Genomic DNA, 17,725 nt, shown 5'->3' on the forward strand with positions numbered 1-17,725 from the left:
CCGTATCGCATTACGTTACGTTAAGTATAGATCGTAAATTTAACTCCGTATATAAAATTAAACTTCAGTCAACGCAAAGAAGAAATCGTAACGTAAAGACATGTCTTTACGTTACGATTTCTTCTGTGCGTTGACTGAAGTTTAATTTTATATACGGAGTTAAATTTACGATCTATACTTAACGTAACGTAATGCGATACGGAAACCTTGTGCGGAGGCCCTTACGTCTTACGTGCTTATGGCCATCACACATTAATGCGTCGTCTACAATGAGATTTTAAGGAGACTTAAGGCGTAAGACTTAAAGAAATTGACCAATCACAGTCAAGTATTAAGAGAATACTCGACTGTGATTGGTCAATTTCTTAAGTCTTACGCCTTAAGTCTCCTTAAAATCTCATTGTAGACGACGCTTAAAGGCTCATCTATACGACAAGGCGTAAAGGCGCGTAAAACATAAGCGTAAGGGCTCCTGCACACAGGACGCTGCGACGCTTGCCGCGCGGCGGAAATCGACGCGATAGCCAATCAGCAGATACATAACATCCACCGCGCGTCAAAGTTGAACTCAATCCAACTTTTGTATTGGCTATCATGTCGGCTTCCGCCGCACGGCAAGTGTTGCCGCGTCCTGTGTGCAGGAGCCCTAAGAAAATCGACCAATCACGGTCGAGTATTGGCCCCTTGGAGGGGCTATGGAATTTTATGTGTGATGGCCATTATGAAATTTTATGTGTGATGGCCATTATGGAATTTTATGTGTGATGACCATAATTGGGAGAGCGGAGCTTTTCTGATGGCGTTTTCGAATGATTGGATTTAACTCGACCCGGGGTAGTTTACTAGACGTCATTGACCAATCACAGCCATTCTTCTGAAGAATGTATGGTTACATTCTTTCATCGATATATCGACAAATCTACCAATGAGATGCTAGCAAGAGAGACAAAGGGTGCGTTCTGATTTACGCATATAACGCATAGACTGATTAGGGCGCGTTCCCACTGAGCGCGTCACGCGTCGCGTCAACCAACGTGAGCCAATCAAAACATCCTATTGTAATAACACGGAAAACATATTATTACAATGGGATGTTTTGATTGGCTCACGCTGGTTGACGCGCGCGTGACGCGCTCAGTGGGAACGAGCCCATAGATCACATAAACGCATTAACGCATCAACTGCCTCAAGTCGAGAGTAGAGGCAGTCAATGCGCTGGAAGCATAGACTTATATAATAGACCAAGCCAACCGTGAGAGCAACCCACGCTGGCACAAAAGTGAGAGAGCAATAGCTGGAGTTGTGCTCTCTCTGTCTAAATGTGATAAGGTGGGGATAAAGGAGAGAATAAGATAGAATAAGATATAGTGCCTTCTCCGCCTTCTCCGTCTTCTCCGTCTTCTCCCACTCTCTCTCAAATATGAGAGAGAGCGGACGACTCCATCACTATCTCTGTCCTTCTATGTCGGCGTGCGTGCGCCCATAAGATGGCGCGGTCTATTATATAAGTCTATGGCTGGAAGGGTGCTAAGAATTTAGTACGGTTAGTACAATCTAGAGAATTCTCAGCGCTACCAATGCGCGCATTGGTTAAATCGGAACGATTTTCTATACAGTCTACGCGCTTCATGCGTAATTCGGAACGCACCCACAGTATAAGTACATACAGTAGCGTCACTTCGGTGTCGGCACCTTTGATGTGCTTATGCCAAGTCACATGACCCATCGCCATATTGCAAATTGTAACTTAGCGCGTAAATTAGAATTCTCTCTCATAAAATGTAAAGTTATTGTATAAGGTCCATATTTTGAATCCTCTTTTATCGATAAAAGTGCCTCTAAAAGTGGCTCATAGCTAATCAAAAGGCTTATAACCCACTTTTAGAGGCACTTTTATCGTTAAAAGAGGATTCAAAATATGGACCTAAGTGAATAAACAGAATGCAATTGTTAATCGCATTAAAATTTGTTTACAGCGAGATTATAGCTTTTTAAGTAATGTTAACACATACATACATACATACATACATGTGTGTGTGTGTGTGTGTGTGTGTGTGTGCGCGCGCGCGCGCGCGCGTGTGTGTATATATACATATATATATATTAACGTTACTTAAAAAACTATAACACTTGCTCCAAACAAATTTCAATACGATTAACAATTACATTATATTTATTTACTGGTATTATAATATGCATATTATACACATTTAAATATCACTTACTTTTAGACATTTTTATTTTTTCTGTGATTTTTTTTATTTAATATATCACAACAAAATTTAAATTTTATCTTCTTTATTACTTAATATTTTAATCTCACAGCAGATAACGTGTACAGGGGGTCGATTGTGTATCACATTATTAAGTGAAAATTACAAGTGAGCAAATTTACTAGATATTGACTAATGAAATTATAAATATTCTAGTACATTTGCTCACTTTTGTAATTTTCACCAAGTTGTGTGATACACAATCGACCCCTAGATCACATGTAGCACATAACGTAGCCATATTGAAAATTGTACAATTGACGCATGCGCACTCAAAATTGCGGTCTTTAGAGAACAAAGAAGTGACGCTACTGTATGTACTTAGGCTAATATTAAAGGCCATCACACACAAAATTGCATAGCTGCATATGCATAACATAAGACCATATGGACCAATGAGCATCGAGTATTATGTTATGTAAGTCAATATGGCGATTTAATACTCGATCATTGGTTCATATGGTCTTATGCTATGCATATGCAGCTATGCAATTTTGTGTGTGATGGCCTTAAAGCCCCTTGCACAATGCTAGGCAACAGGCAATAGAAATAAGGAATAGAAACTATTCACCAATAATTACGCAGAACAGAAAATATTCGCCAATAGGAGCAGAGAATAGATACTATTTCTGTTCTTATTGCCTGTTGCCTAGCATTGTGCAAGGGGCTTGAGGGTCGTCTACAATGGCCGTAGCATAAGGTTGTAAAGACCGTAAGCGAAATGAACCAAATCCATTTCCTACGGATTTTGTGTGTTCTACGGCCGTCGCGCATACGCAGTCACGGAAGAATTCTGCGTTCTTAATTCTGATTGCGCGTCCACCGTAGAACATACATCGTAGCCGTAGGAAATGGATTTGGTTCATTTCGCTTACGGTCTTTACAACCTTATGTTACGATCATTGTAGACGACCCTTTAGATCATATATCTTGTATTGTGATGTGATAAGCATATATTTTGTAAAATGCAAATATAGGCCGGTATTCATAGTCCGATCTTATATTTGAGATCGTCTTAAGTTCGAGCTTGAAATGCTACGCAGCCATTTGATTGGTTGAATGAGGTCTTAAGTCAACCTCGGACCAGACTTAAGACAATCTTAAATATAAGATCGGACTATGAATACCGGCCATAGTTATGCCATTAAACTATAGAACAAACTGGAACGAGCGCTGCCTTTGTTATTGCCCGGTGACCTCGAGCCGAGAGAGACAGTATCTATTTGGTATTGCCGTCTCTCTTTTTCATGTATTACCTTAGCTAAAAATATACGTCCAGTGAACTCTATACTATACTGGAATGTGCACTGCCGTAGGAGAAAACGGGACGAGCGAGAGGGAAAAGTGGAACAATACGTGTCCTTTTCTATCGTCGTACTCTTCGAGCTGAAAACATTGATTACGTTCAGTGCATATGTGTTGAGTTGAGTGATGATCAGTGTGAAAGAGGTATACATGTGCGTACATGTATGAAGTAACGAAGCTAACGAAGATCATGTTTGTAACGAAGATCATATAAAATGATCGACCAATCAAAATTTACTAGACGGAGACAGAAATCATTCCAAAGCAACCTGTCCTTTTCTTTCGATGTCCCGAGTGCTAACAAAGGCAGTGCACATTCCAGTATAGTATAGAGTTCACTGTATACGTCTGCGTATTAAAGTTGCGTACAGAATTTTTTCAAATATTATAATAGAAGTCAGCATGAGGGTAGATTTTCACTTGACGCTCGACGCTCATTTTCTAGCGTCAAAAAACATCACGTGACGAAAAATAAAGATACCAATTCGTCATTTTTTGATCACATGATGTTTTTTGACGCTAAAAATGAGCGTCGAGCACAGACATCTATACTATATACTAGACCGCTAACTTGCGTCAAATACATGTCCACGAAATTTATGTACTAAATTCTCACGCATGTGTAACGTTGGTGGACAGCAGTCACGTTTGTGATTGGTTGATGTTATGTACAATGTACATAAGTATGTAATTTGTGTATAAACTTACAGTTGAATATAAGTTATTTTTAAATAATATATAATGTTCTTCGTTTTTAATTAAAATTTATCACAGCCTTTAAAGATAAAATATATCAAAATATATTTAAAAGGTATGTGATATAATTAAAATCAAGATTAAAAATATATATAGAAGATTAAAAATATATGAAGATTAAAAATATATGTATATAACATTTATATATATATATTTATATTTATTTTATTACAAAATTAAAAGTTTATAATGTAAAAAGTACAAAGTTTTAAGGTGAAAACTTAAATATTAGCTGGCTACAAGTGTCCACCATATTAGTTTTCCACCAATATTACGCATGCGCGACCGCCATATTACATGGTTTTCGGGGACACATTTTATGTACAAAATCAATGGGAGTTAGCGATCTAGTTATAGTATAGATATCTGTGGCGTCGAGCGTCAAATGAAAACCCGCCCTTAAAATTCGCGCTCTTCTTTTATTCTCATCATAGACATAGTAAGTATAGACCGAGCATCCATTGTATAAGCGTTAAGTATACGAAAAGAAAGACAAAAGATGTAAGATGAGTTTCTTTCTCTTTTCAATGCCGGAGGAGTGGGGAGCACTTCTCTTCATCTCCTCGCGCCGGTTCGTCGTTTCCCCTATTGAGATGAGGAGAAGTGCTCCCCACTCCTCCGGCATTGAAAAGAGAAAGAAACTCATCTTACATCTTTTGTCTTTCTTTTCGTATACTTAACGCTTATACAATGGATGCTCGGTCTATACTTACTATGTCTATGATTCTCATCCAACCACCCGGCTGTTAGAACTAGTGTCCCTATCTTCTAGGGACACTAATTGGGACATTGGCCGCATTCAGCGGACTCAACAGTTGGGCAACATTACTAGATTTTCCGATGTAATTCGACGCTGATTGGTCGGACCTGAAAGTAGAAACCAATCACGTTCGATTGCTACTTAGCAGTTGAGTCTGCTGAATGCGGCCATTGGGAGAACTCGAGTGGGAAATGCAAACACAGTTAGTCTGTACTTAATTATTATCGAGTAATTATCAATCGTACGGCAACGATTTTTATTTGATTTGTAATGAGAGGAGCGATAAATGATAATGAGAGATAAGTAATAACGAATCTTGATAAAATAAAGATATTTATACGGAGCATTTTATGTCATGTAATTTGTCACTCTGTGTCATTCTATATTTCTCCAATACACACCTGCCTCTTCCCTGACGTCAAAGAAGGATATATGTACGATTTGCTTATATTCGAATCGAACGGATAATTTAATAAGTAATAATGGATATTGACGAAGATTATGACAGCGAGGAGAGTGATTTCGACGAGCGTTCTACAATAGGTATGTTTTTCGATCGAGATTACTTGACGCGATACACCATAAAATATGTCGTGTAAGGTTACACAGAGATGCATATATATATATATATATATGTATTTATATCGCGTATTTATATTTGCAATTTTAAACGCGTGAACTAGTAGTACAAGGGTCGGTTGTAGTAAAATCCTCGTTTATAGTAATTTGCTGTCACTTTTTAGATTATAGCTTAATCTATGACATATAGATACAAAAATGACATTGACGCAACTGTGCGTAAGACTGTTCAAGTGCCCAATATTGAAGTTAAACTGCTTTGCACACAGAAGTTTATCCACATAGTAGTCCTGACGAGGATTTTGAAAGTTCGTCAGATGTAAGCACGCTCGAACTAGGTATATTCTGTAGTATTTTTCGTATCTTAATGGATTCACTTCTTTCCCTGACTCATAAACAAACAAATAAACAAATATACATATATATTTCATTAAAAGTGTGGCATATGATATATATTTGTAGATCTACCAAGTCACAGAGAGTACGTAGAGCCCAATATGGAGGACATACCGGTGCCTACGGAAAACACATTTGATGTAACATTACCAGCGACACATTCTGTAAGTGTGTGTTTTCTAATTAAAAATATGAAAGAATTAATAAAATATTTAATTAGTTTTGTAATTGATACAATTTTCTACAAGATAATTATACATATATATATACACACACACACACACACACACACACACACATGTGTACGTGTATGTATATATATATGTATATCTATTTTTCATTTAGTATTTAGGACAAAACTTAGAAGAAGTAAGAGGAAGAACAATATTGGATGATGGCATTTATATGAATCTACCATTATTGATAAAACAATCTGTATTATTCCCCGGTCAAACATTACCTATGACAGTTTTTGGCGCACAGACTATAGATATGTTGCAAAATTGTATACAAAACGATCGTACTTTTGGTGTTGTGTGTTATGGTCATCCTGAGATGGAGCAAATAGGAACAACTGCTGAGATCTATGAGTACACAGATGGAGGTATATGGATGGATCACGGCCGACGAGAATTTCGCTTGAAAGCTAAAGGCAGACAGCGCTTTAAGATATTACGTATTATTACACAGGTCAGTTTTATATAAGAAACATACAAATTTGCAACAGTAATTGTGGAAAAATATGAGTTATATCCTGTAAAGAAATTAAAGATATGTTTTATAGAGAATTTGAGATATATTTTATAGAAAATTAGAGATATATGTTATAGAGAATTAAAATAACAATTTAATAATTTTGGTACTTGTATAAAGAGGTAAAATATTTTATGGTTTAGCTTTAAGATTCCCGTTATTTCACTGTAGTCATATTGAATTATATTTTCGAAATATTTAGATTTTTCATATGCATTACCTATGTTCGATAATATGGATTTGTGAAACATCCTGAAAATTTTCTTTTTTATTATGTTGCATGGATGAATGTATATGCCATTCAATCTGAATGTGTTTTATTTTTTTAGTAAAACTAGATCTTGTGATCACATTTTAAGATTTATTAATTCCATGAATCCTGAATTTGTATAATTAATTTTATTATCAAAATTTGTGAGTAATGCAGAATTAGAAAATTAATTTATTTTCACAACCAAACAATTTATATTATTTATTTTTTTCTAACACTATAATTTAATACAATTGCAATGAGGGATCAGGATGTAGATATAATTATCAATCTTAGATATATATATTATAGTTATATAGAGTTATATTATAATTATATCATATATATATATCATATATATATCATATATTATATTATAATTATATCATATATTTATAATTTACTATGTTCATTATAATTTGTTTACAAGATTTTGATATTGTAATCAGGATCACAATAAAATTTCGGCCAATGTAAAAGTGCTACCAGAGATAACACTTGGGCCACCATTTTTAAACCAACGTTTGGCCTCATTAGATCGCTTGAGAATTTTTTCTAATTCTGAAGAAGATATGAAAAAACAAGAGAGAGTAGAGAACTTGGATGCTGTGGTGACTGCTTGGCCAGCTTGGGTCTATAGACAGTATGATCCCATAAGACTCTCCTTTAGAATACGTCAGCATTTACAGTTTCTTGAAACTAGTAGGTTACAATTATATAAATAAAAATATGTAAACAGATTCAAGCCTTTTATTGTATAAAAATTGTATTTTATAGGAGGTGGTAGTATACCTAAAGACCCTATAGATTTATCCTTCTGGGTTGCACAAAATATTCTAATGGATCATGAAGAGAGACTTATGTTATTAAGTTACGATTGCGCGATTTCTCGATTACAAAGAGAATTAAAGTATCTTATGGAGGTACATATGAAACAAAACGTTATATATTTATATAAATATATAAATACATGAGATAACGTTTGCATTGTTGTTTTTGTGATATATTGTCTTTTTTTTAATTTGAACTATTATTTAAAGGATAAAATCTACGTGTGCGTTAATTGTGAATCTTTTATCGGAAGACAATCGCACATGTTTCCGATGAATAAGGAAGGTCCGCAGGGTACTTATGTCAATCCCGGTGGCGTTATACACGAAACTATAACTTTTTATCATGTTCAAGGAGTTATGCTCAGTGATGCAGCCCCTTCCACGGAATACAGTTGGTTTCCGGGGTAAAGTTGCAATGTTCACGTTCATCGGAAACACATTCAAAATGTGTAAGGTTTATTTTTCATTGCTGATAATTGTGCATATTATTTTAGATACGCTTGGACAATAGCTATTTGTAAAGGTTGTCATCATCACGTTGGTTGGAAATTTACAGCAGTGAATAATAGTTTAAGACCCAAAACATTTTGGGGCCTGACACGCAGGAGTTTGAAGAATAAAAAGAAGAAATAAAGATATATGTTTAATGTATGTTGGGTGTCATAAATGTTTTTATAATTTATTAGATGAACGTGTACTTTTGAAAAATGTACAATAATTCTCAATCATTTTCCGTTATTTTAAGATTTCTTCTCAATTTATAATCTTATTTTAATAGCACATAAACAGAATGAGAATGACTATTTTGTTTCATTTTTTTTATTCTAATGTATCATAATCATGTGACAAATACGATTAATAGAAGAGCAATACAAAAGTGAAAAAATTGAGAAAATCTTATTTAGGATAGAGAAAAATCTAAAATGGAAGATGTTGAAATAAAAAAACTAATTTTATATATCATGACTGATATGTGATTAAAAAAGAAATTTAAAAATGACTAACAGCCAGTAAATTTGACATATTTTATAAAAATGAAGATAGATAAAGCATGACTGTATTAAATATTAACTTATATTATTTTTGTTTATAAATAATCATGATATAATGCACATTCTTTCCAAAATATATAAAATATTTAAAAATATATATCTTCCCAAAAATATATATGAATAAATTATTAAAATATTTTTGACACCCCCAGTATAAGTTTTGTTCCGTTTCTAATTTAACTATATATGCTTGGACAATAGTGATTTATAAAAGTTATATATGCAGAGGATAATTGTTATATCAGTAACAATTATGAGTTATTATACAAACAATTTTATGTACATTTTGAAGGGTTTAGGCTGTTGCAAGAGAGTTGGTTAGTTTATTTCTTATTTATATTAATTAAACATTAATATAAAACATTATAAAATATTGTTTTTTTAATATGCAGATATTGTAGAGACCCTCTAAATAGAAAAGAAATATCTTTCATTGCCATTAATTCTTTTATATAATTTTATTTTTAGTGTTTTGTATAAGAAAAGTTATGTTTTCCATCTTTATAGTAGTTTTACTCTTTTTGGTTAATCTGTTGAAATTTTGTTATTCTACTTATAAATATTCAAATTTTTCTTTGTTCTTTGTGCAATTGAGATAACAGAGAGAGATGCAAATCATATTTAATGTTTGTATGTATATTATAAAGAATTATACATGAAAATTGCATACATTATGTATACAAGATATCCTATTTTAAACAGTTCGAACCGAATATCTCGAAAACTGAACTCGATAGTTAAAAATGTTTCAGACAAAAGTTGCATGACTTCAAGAGGACCATATGATGAAAATATGGACTTGACCTTGAGTGACTTTTCCAAGGTGTATACACCTTGTATATACAGGGTGCCCCATTTTAAAGGATACACTGGAATATCTGCTCAGGAAAGCATTTTAGAAAAAAATGTTTCAGACAAAAGTTTGGTACAAAGGGGGACATAATGGTGTCATTGATTTGACCTTGGATAGTCATTTGAGGGTCATTTCCAATTTTTTAAATAGATCCAATTTTTTAAATAGAATATTATTTATTGTATATTTTTATAGTTTATTTTGAGAGCTTTTCAAAACACTATAATAAAATATTTTTTCATTAAGTACTTTTCAAGTTATGAAGCATGAAATAATGTTTTAATTTTACATAAACTATAAAATATAAAATATTCATTTTTCGATTATCTTACCTTAAGGAAGTTACATTGAAAGCTGCTGTGTTTTTTGAGCATTTATTTCAATAACAAAATGTGTGAATACGTCAATCAAAGTATTCGTCTTCGGAAGCTATGACTTTTTTCCACTTTTCTGGCAGAAGTTGAATTCCACGACGAAAGAACGGTCTGTCTTTTGAGCCAATTCATTCAGCAACTCAATTTTCGACTTCTCCGTAATTATGGAAATGTGTATCTTCCAAAGCATGTTGCATCGAACGGAACAGATGATAATCGCTTGGGGCCAGGTCCGGAGAATACGCTGGGTGCGAGAGAATCTCCCATTCGAGCTCCATCAGTGTTTGTTTCATGGCTATAACAACATGGAGCCGAATGTTGTCATGGAGAAGAACCATTTTTCGGCGATTTGATGAGGTATATTAAGCTATCTAAGCCAAATTATCAGAACACAATTTATACATGAAATTAATTTGCTAATTTTTTACTATATTTTGCTTTTAAAAGTAATTTTTTGCTGCACTCATTAAAAAGTTATGAAGGGCTAGATAGCATGAGATTATATCATGCCATTGCAAAAAATGACATATAAGTCAAAGCAAAAAATTAACAATACTAAAATTATTTGCTATTTTTTTGTTGCTTTATATTTCCATGAATATTTTTTTGTTCCAGTTTAAAAAAAAATACTAAGAACAAAATGCGGCGCTTTAGAGTAAATCACATTAAAGAAATTAATTACTCGCATTATTATAGCATCAAAATGTTTCCTGAATTATTTGCTCGAGAAATAAGTTTAAAATGTTTATACTTTATTCATTATATATGTCTATTTAAATAGAATAACTCTTTTTTATTTTGTATATCTCCATTAATTAAAGGAATTGTGTGTTAATATATAAGAGTTAAATATTATATTTATATATAATTATGTGTATATATTATATGTATATAATTATTTTTACTTATATATATACAGGGTGTCCCAGGTATCTTCCGTCCAAAAAAAATTATAAATAGAGCTCGCTAAACTGAATTAAAGTCCTGCACCATTTTGCACAAAACCACGTAAAATTTCGAGGTATTAATTAAAGAAGATCGGCCAATAAATGAGCGATCCGCGTGGCTAGGCAGTCGGCCATTCCAGCGAGAACGGCCCACCGCCTGCCCGAAACATGCGACTGCTCGCGACGGTGAATATCAGGTGGCAACAAAAAACGAAGTAAAAATGATTCTTATAAACTTGTAAACACCGTATCTAAAAATCTAAGTTTTTTTCGAATTCTTAACATTCTTTTGAATAGTTTTAGAGTTCTATGTAAACATTTAAAATAATTTTGAATTATTTTAAATAATTCAAAATTATTTTAAATGTTTACATAGAACTCTATGTAACCTAAATAATTTTTGATTAAATACAAAAAAATCGAATCCGAAAATATAGTGCGTTAAAGTTCACACATCGCACCAAATCATGTAAAATCAATTATTCTTCGGAGTTGTAGTTTATTTTACAATAGTTCTGCAGTTCTGTATCAAATATATCAATAGTTCTAGCAAATTAAAAGGAAAAAATCGATTTTTGATAACTCGAACTATAATTCGTATAAGAAAAGTGAGATCGGATCGTATTTTTGCGATATTCCTATGCGATTTTGTAAGAAATTTTAATCACTTCCTAGTCAAATAATTATTTTTCAAATAAAAACCATTTTCAATATTTAGTAAGTAGTTCTGCAGTTTTTTGTGCTAAATATACCAATAATTTTAGCAAATTAAAAGCAAAAAATCGATTTTTGGAAACTCAAACTATAGTCCGTATAAGAAAAGTAATGGACCGGGATCGTATTTTTAAATAATTTTAACCGTTCTTAAGGTCCACTTAACCTTCTTTGTTTAGCTACAGCGTTTTAACTTTGTAATTATTAAGACATTGAAAAGGATCTGTAACAGATCGAAACGTGCGTTTGTCCTTCAGCTTTTTATTATTTAGAATTTTTTGACAGACCTTTTTCTTTATTAAATTTTCTCATTAGCATTCGAGGTCTGTCTTTTAATTATTTATTTGATTTGTTATTTCGTACCGTCATCCTACGCCGCGGTCCTAAGCCTTTGTTTCATATCAATTTGATATTTTTGTTCTGAGACAAGTTTGATTTGATGATCGAAAATCGTTTACAAAAAAGAACCGGTCATAATCTAAGGGTGAAATCACACGGTACGGAATAGAGCGTGCGGAATAGAAAGTGCGTCATAGAGCAGCCAATCAGCGCTATTCCGCATTACGCATTACGCACGCTTTGGTGTGCTCTGTTCACATGGTACGTAAAAATGACTTAAAAGACTGAAAAAAATTTGAAATGTTTTAAAAATTGAAAAAATTAATTAGAATACATAAACTATTGTAACGAAAATAATCTTTTATACAATTTGAGACATAATATGTCATAAAAACAATCAATCAAAATAAAATTAAATTTCTAAATTAATCTGTATTGGATATGTCAAAAAACCTTCTATGACGCACTATGTGAACAGAGCACACTGAAATCGTGCGTGATGCGGAATGCGTATTGTGTATGTTTCTTAGCATTTGCTAACGGATTTTGATTTTGGAGTATCTGTCTCGTTTTGTATTTTTAATTACAAACTTTCAACAAAATAATGGATAAAAAGTTTATAGTACGTGAAACGATGAAGTATTTAATGAAAATATATCTCAGAAGTCCGATGCTGCATCATCGTAAAGAAAAATTAAGACACACGTTAATAAAATTATTAGTATTATACATGAATCTCTCAGAAAAGAAATAAAAAAGAAGTGTCTGGGTGAGGCCAATTTTCACTGTGGAACAACGACTTCTTCAAGGTGACAGTGATAATTTGATTCCTAAGTTAAAGACAACAGATGAACCTCTACATTTCAATTACTTAAGAGTAGATTCAACAATATTTGAAGAACTGATTTTGCTGGTGGGCCCTCATATTGAAAAAGAAGTAAATATTCGACAGCCAATTGCATCTCATACAAGACTACAAATTTGCTTGAGGTATTTGGCTAGTGGAGACAGCATGAGGTCTATCGGATATGCATTTCGAGTTTCTCCAAATACCGTTTCAATGATCATTCATGAAACTTGTAATGTAATTTGGGAGAAATTAAAAGATATTGTTTTGCCAATTCCAAGTCAGGATGCATGGATGAAAGTTGCTACAGATTTTGAATCAATTTGGAATTTTCCACATTGCCTTGATGCTATTGATGGAAAACATATTGCTATAGAGGTAATTAATTATTTGAATATGTTTATTTTACATATTAGTGAAAAACATTAATTCTAAATTAATATTTTAGGCTCCTCCTCATAGTGGGTCAGTGTACCCCTGGCAAAAATGAGACGTTTCATGAACGTTTGTTTGGCGTTTACATGAACGTTTGTGGAAGTTCGTCGAGAGTTTAAAAACGATTAGTAAAGAGTTTGTAGAACAAAAATTGCAACACTGCAGCGTTTGAAAGACGTTTGTACATAGCGTTTTTGAGAGTTTGCATAGCGTTTACATGGCGTATGCAAAGAGTTCTTTAAACATTTACAGATCCTCTATTAAGTGTTTAATTTCATCTTTGGAAACTGCGTGCATCCTCTATTAAGCGATTACCCGACAAAAACAGTACGTGAAATCCACGTTATTACCACGTAGATTAATATCGTTGAATCTACGTGGATATTCAAGTGGATAATCCGCTCAAAAACGGTACTAGAATCTACGTGGAATCTATGTGAAAATTTCATGAACTTTCGAGACATATTACTTTTTTCATTTTTGATAAGTGAATATCTTGGACATTTATAAAAGTATATAAATACACTCGGCCATAAGAATAATTTTATTTTTATTTATATTTTATTTTTAATATACGCAATAAATAGGCTATCTCCCATTTATCCGTTTAATTTCAAATAATCTGTTCCATATTCTGAATCCCAACAAGCGGTCCAGATTATTAAACAAATTATTTTAAATTAAATCAGTTTATTAAATTAAACTGACTAAAGAACCGTCTACAATGAAAATAATATCGGTGCAGTGGACGGTGGAGTAAGACTAAGAGTAATGCGAAATGGAAAAGAATCATTCGCTTACGCCTTACTCCACCGTCCACTCCATATTACTTCCATCGTAGACGGTCCTTAAAAGAAAAAATAAACTTCGGATCGTGTTAGTATCAGTTCTTTATATACACTTTATGACGGAAAGTTGAATACGAGTTAGCTAATTTGATGCAGCGCCGCATAGCGGCAAAGCGAAGAAGCATATTCTATATACATATGTACTATTACATTTCTTAGGCGTTTCTTAGGCGTTTCCAAGCCGTTTGTGTAAACGCCGTACAATTCGCCACATTGAAAAAGTATTTGCTGAAAGTGAAAAAACGGTATTGGAAAAAGTGTTTGTTAAACGTTTGAGAAGTCTGATAGTAAACTCTGTACACGAAGATGTATCAACGTTTACTGAACATACTCTGAAAAATGTTACCTCAGCATTGCAAAACTTTCATGTAACATTATATAAAGAGTTTGTAGAACAAAAATTGCAACACTGCAGCGTTTGATAAGCATTCAAAACCCAACAGCGTTATGTAAGTGCTCTTACAAAGTTTGAAAAGCATATAAACTCTCAGAAAACCCTCACTCAACGGTTGTTAACGCTTTATAAAGTTTCTTATTTTCGCCAGGGACTACAATTACAAAAAATTCCACAGCTGTAATTTGACTGGAATTGCAGATGCACACTACCGATTCATATTAATTGATGTTAGATCAGAAGGTCGTCGTAGTGATGCTGGTGTGTTTGCTGTCAGTTCTATAAAAGCTAGATTGGAAGCTGATTCTTTAAATGTACCTGCACCTTCTACAGTCGGCCAAAATGTATTGCCATATGTTTTTGTTGGGGATGAGGCATACCCATTGACTACATATTTAATGCGACCATACCCAAAAAGAAGTGATTTAGATTTGAAAAAAAAAGTGTACAACTATCGACACAGCATAGCAAGACGAGTAATCGAAAGTGCTTTTGGAATTTTGGTAGCAAGATGGAGAATTTTTCGAAGGCCAATTAACACATACGTCTCCAAAGCTGAAAAAATGGTTTTGGCAACAGTTTGTTTGCATAATTATATTATTAGTAAGGAACTGCAGAAACGCCCTCAAGAAAGGAGGTATTTATTTTTTAATGAAAGTGACACTCAGCAACATCACTTGGCATACGAAATATTGATGAAATAATAGAAGATGTAAGTTCACGCAATTTGCCTAATGTATATCGAGAAAGATTTGCTGAATATTTTTGTACGGAAGGTGCTATACAGTGACAGTGGGAAAAAGCTGCAAATAATGAATTCTAAATATTGTCTTTAATGTTTTCATTTATTACATTAATAAATATAAATTAATTATTAAGTATACATTTTGTTCTCAATATTTTGATTTATTTTGAATAATGTAAAAAACCTGTCCCTTAATATAACTAACATAAGTCTAATTCATATAACTAACATTAATACATAATATAAATAATTTTAATAATTACTTTTTATTACTTTTTATTACTTTTTAATATCACTATCCATGTCTATTTATTTTAATAATAATATTTTCTTAATAATATTTTCTTAATAATATTTTCTTTCCGTTTTAAAATGACCCTCACAACGGACGTACTCCAAATCTGTGATGCACTCGCAGACGACATGAAAAAGTACAGAAACGTGCGGAATAGCGCTGATTGGCTGCTTTATGACGCACTTTCTATTCCGCACGCTCTATTCCGTACCGTCCCAGTGAGCAATAAGTTATCAAAAAGAGTTCTAAAAGTACTAAGGTTTAAGAGTTGGACGTCTGAAAACGCCATCTGAATGATAACATAATGATATCAGTAAGTCCTCTAATGCGTTGATTTTAGAGGAAAAAAAGACTTCATATACATGACATCTAAAAGAATACTGTAGCATGACTTCTTATAAATGTCATCTAAAAGAGTACTGCAAAATGACTTCTTTTAAATGTTAAGAAAATGTTACTATTACCCAATAAACACATGATGGTATATTATACGTTTAAATCAAGTATTTACGGGAGGTCTAAATGTGATAGATTTACCCAATAAACACATGATGGAATATTAAACATTTATTAAACGTAAAGTTAGTATAAATGTGGTATAAGGCCCAGTTCTACAATCCAGTTAACCTGAGTTTAAGTGGCGAATGGACCAATCAGGACCCAGTTTAACGTATTAAACTCGGGTTAATTCGAGTTGTGGAATTGGGCCTAAGTATATCAGATAAACGTTTTAATTTTTATGGTTTTTATACAATCGTATAATATATGATAATGATATCCGTTTTTATTACATTTGCATAAAACAAAACGGACTTTATGCGTTGAAAAATATTATATAAGAATACGAAAAGAAACGTTTAGTTTCTACAATGTATCTGCGTCTATTTTATTTCTTAAAATCGTATATTTATGTAATCGAAGAAACGTTTATTGAAAACGTATATAATTTATGAGAAAAATCTCATTTATAAATGTTTACAAAATTTTATTCTATAAATGGTATAATCTAAGTCTTAAAAACGTTAATAAATTGTTGTACGAATAATATATACACACCTGATTTTACAACTAAAATATTATACGACTAATAAACATTTTATTATTATATATATTTAACTCAAAATATGGTCAAATATATATAATAATAAAATATGTTTATTAGTCGTATAATATTTTAGTTGTAAAATCAGGTGTGTATATATTATTCGTGCAACAATTTATTAACGTTTTTAAGACTTAGATTATACCATTTATAGAATAGAATTTTGTAAACATTTATAAATGAGATTTTTCTCATAAATTATATACGTTTTCAATAAACGTTTCTTCGATTACATAAATATACGATTTTAAGAAATAAAATAGACGCAGATACATTCTAGAAACTAAACGTTTCTTTTCGTATTCTTATATAATATTTTTCAACGCATAAAATCCGTTTTGTTTTATGCAAATGTAATAAAAACGGATATCATTATCATATATTATACGATTGTATAAAAACAATAAAAATTAAAACGTTTATCTGATATACTTATACCACATTTATACTAACTTTACGTTTAATAAATGTTTAATATTCCATCATGTGTTTATTGGGTAAAGTCCATATCAGATTACGCCTACGCATTGAAAATTTAAGATTAAAGATTGGAATTTGACAAATCAGAACAAAAGGAACTAAAGTTTCTTTGTCCTGATTAGTCAAATTTCAACTTTAATCTTAAATTTTCAATGCGTAGGCGTAATCTGATATGGACTTTAATTTCAACTTTAATCTTGAATCTTAATCTTCAATGCGTAGTCAGATATGGCTTAGGAATTTTTTATTTATAATATTTTTACATATTTTATTATTTGAAAGAATATACTCAATAATATATATATATATATATATATATATATATATATATATATATATTCATTGATTCAGTTATTTTGTTATTCATATTAGTTAGTGTACAGAATAATATGCTC

The 17,725-nt window shown here is 32.2% G+C and overlaps 1 protein-coding gene and 2 long non-coding RNA genes across 3 annotated transcripts; 2 read left to right on the plus strand and 1 right to left on the minus strand.

The window, feature by feature from the left end:
* Positions 1–5,838: 5,838 nt before the first annotated feature.
* Ohgt (E3 ubiquitin ligase component cereblon) lies at positions 5,839–10,058 on the plus strand. Its single transcript, XM_083084153.1, is given in 8 exon segments — positions 5,839–5,937; positions 5,939–6,011; positions 6,136–6,233; positions 6,415–6,759; positions 7,522–7,774; positions 7,850–7,995; positions 8,113–8,309; positions 8,400–10,058. Coding segments are annotated over 8 exon segments (1,317 nt in total). The 5' UTR covers positions 5,839–5,871; the 3' UTR covers positions 8,539–10,058.
* Positions 7,313–11,293, minus strand: LOC145962796 (uncharacterized). The gene is made up of 3 exons (XR_014435966.1): positions 11,090–11,293; positions 10,143–10,479; positions 7,313–7,771 (listed from the first exon to the last, which is right to left on the minus strand). It is a non-coding gene; the product is annotated as an uncharacterized LOC145962796 (long non-coding RNA).
* LOC145962795 (uncharacterized) lies at positions 10,159–15,591 on the plus strand. The gene is made up of 5 exons (XR_014435965.1): positions 10,159–10,541; positions 11,104–12,993; positions 13,066–13,409; positions 13,480–14,763; positions 14,843–15,591. It is a non-coding gene; the product is annotated as an uncharacterized LOC145962795 (long non-coding RNA).
* The last annotated feature ends 2,134 nt before the right edge of the window (positions 15,592–17,725 follow it).

This window comes from Camponotus vicinus, unplaced genomic scaffold (genome assembly GCF_025532165.1).
Source record: "Camponotus vicinus isolate PSW18456_S1 unplaced genomic scaffold, iyCamVici1.0 SCAF_12, whole genome shotgun sequence".
Classification (NCBI taxonomy): Eukaryota; Metazoa; Arthropoda; class Insecta; order Hymenoptera; family Formicidae; genus Camponotus; species Camponotus vicinus.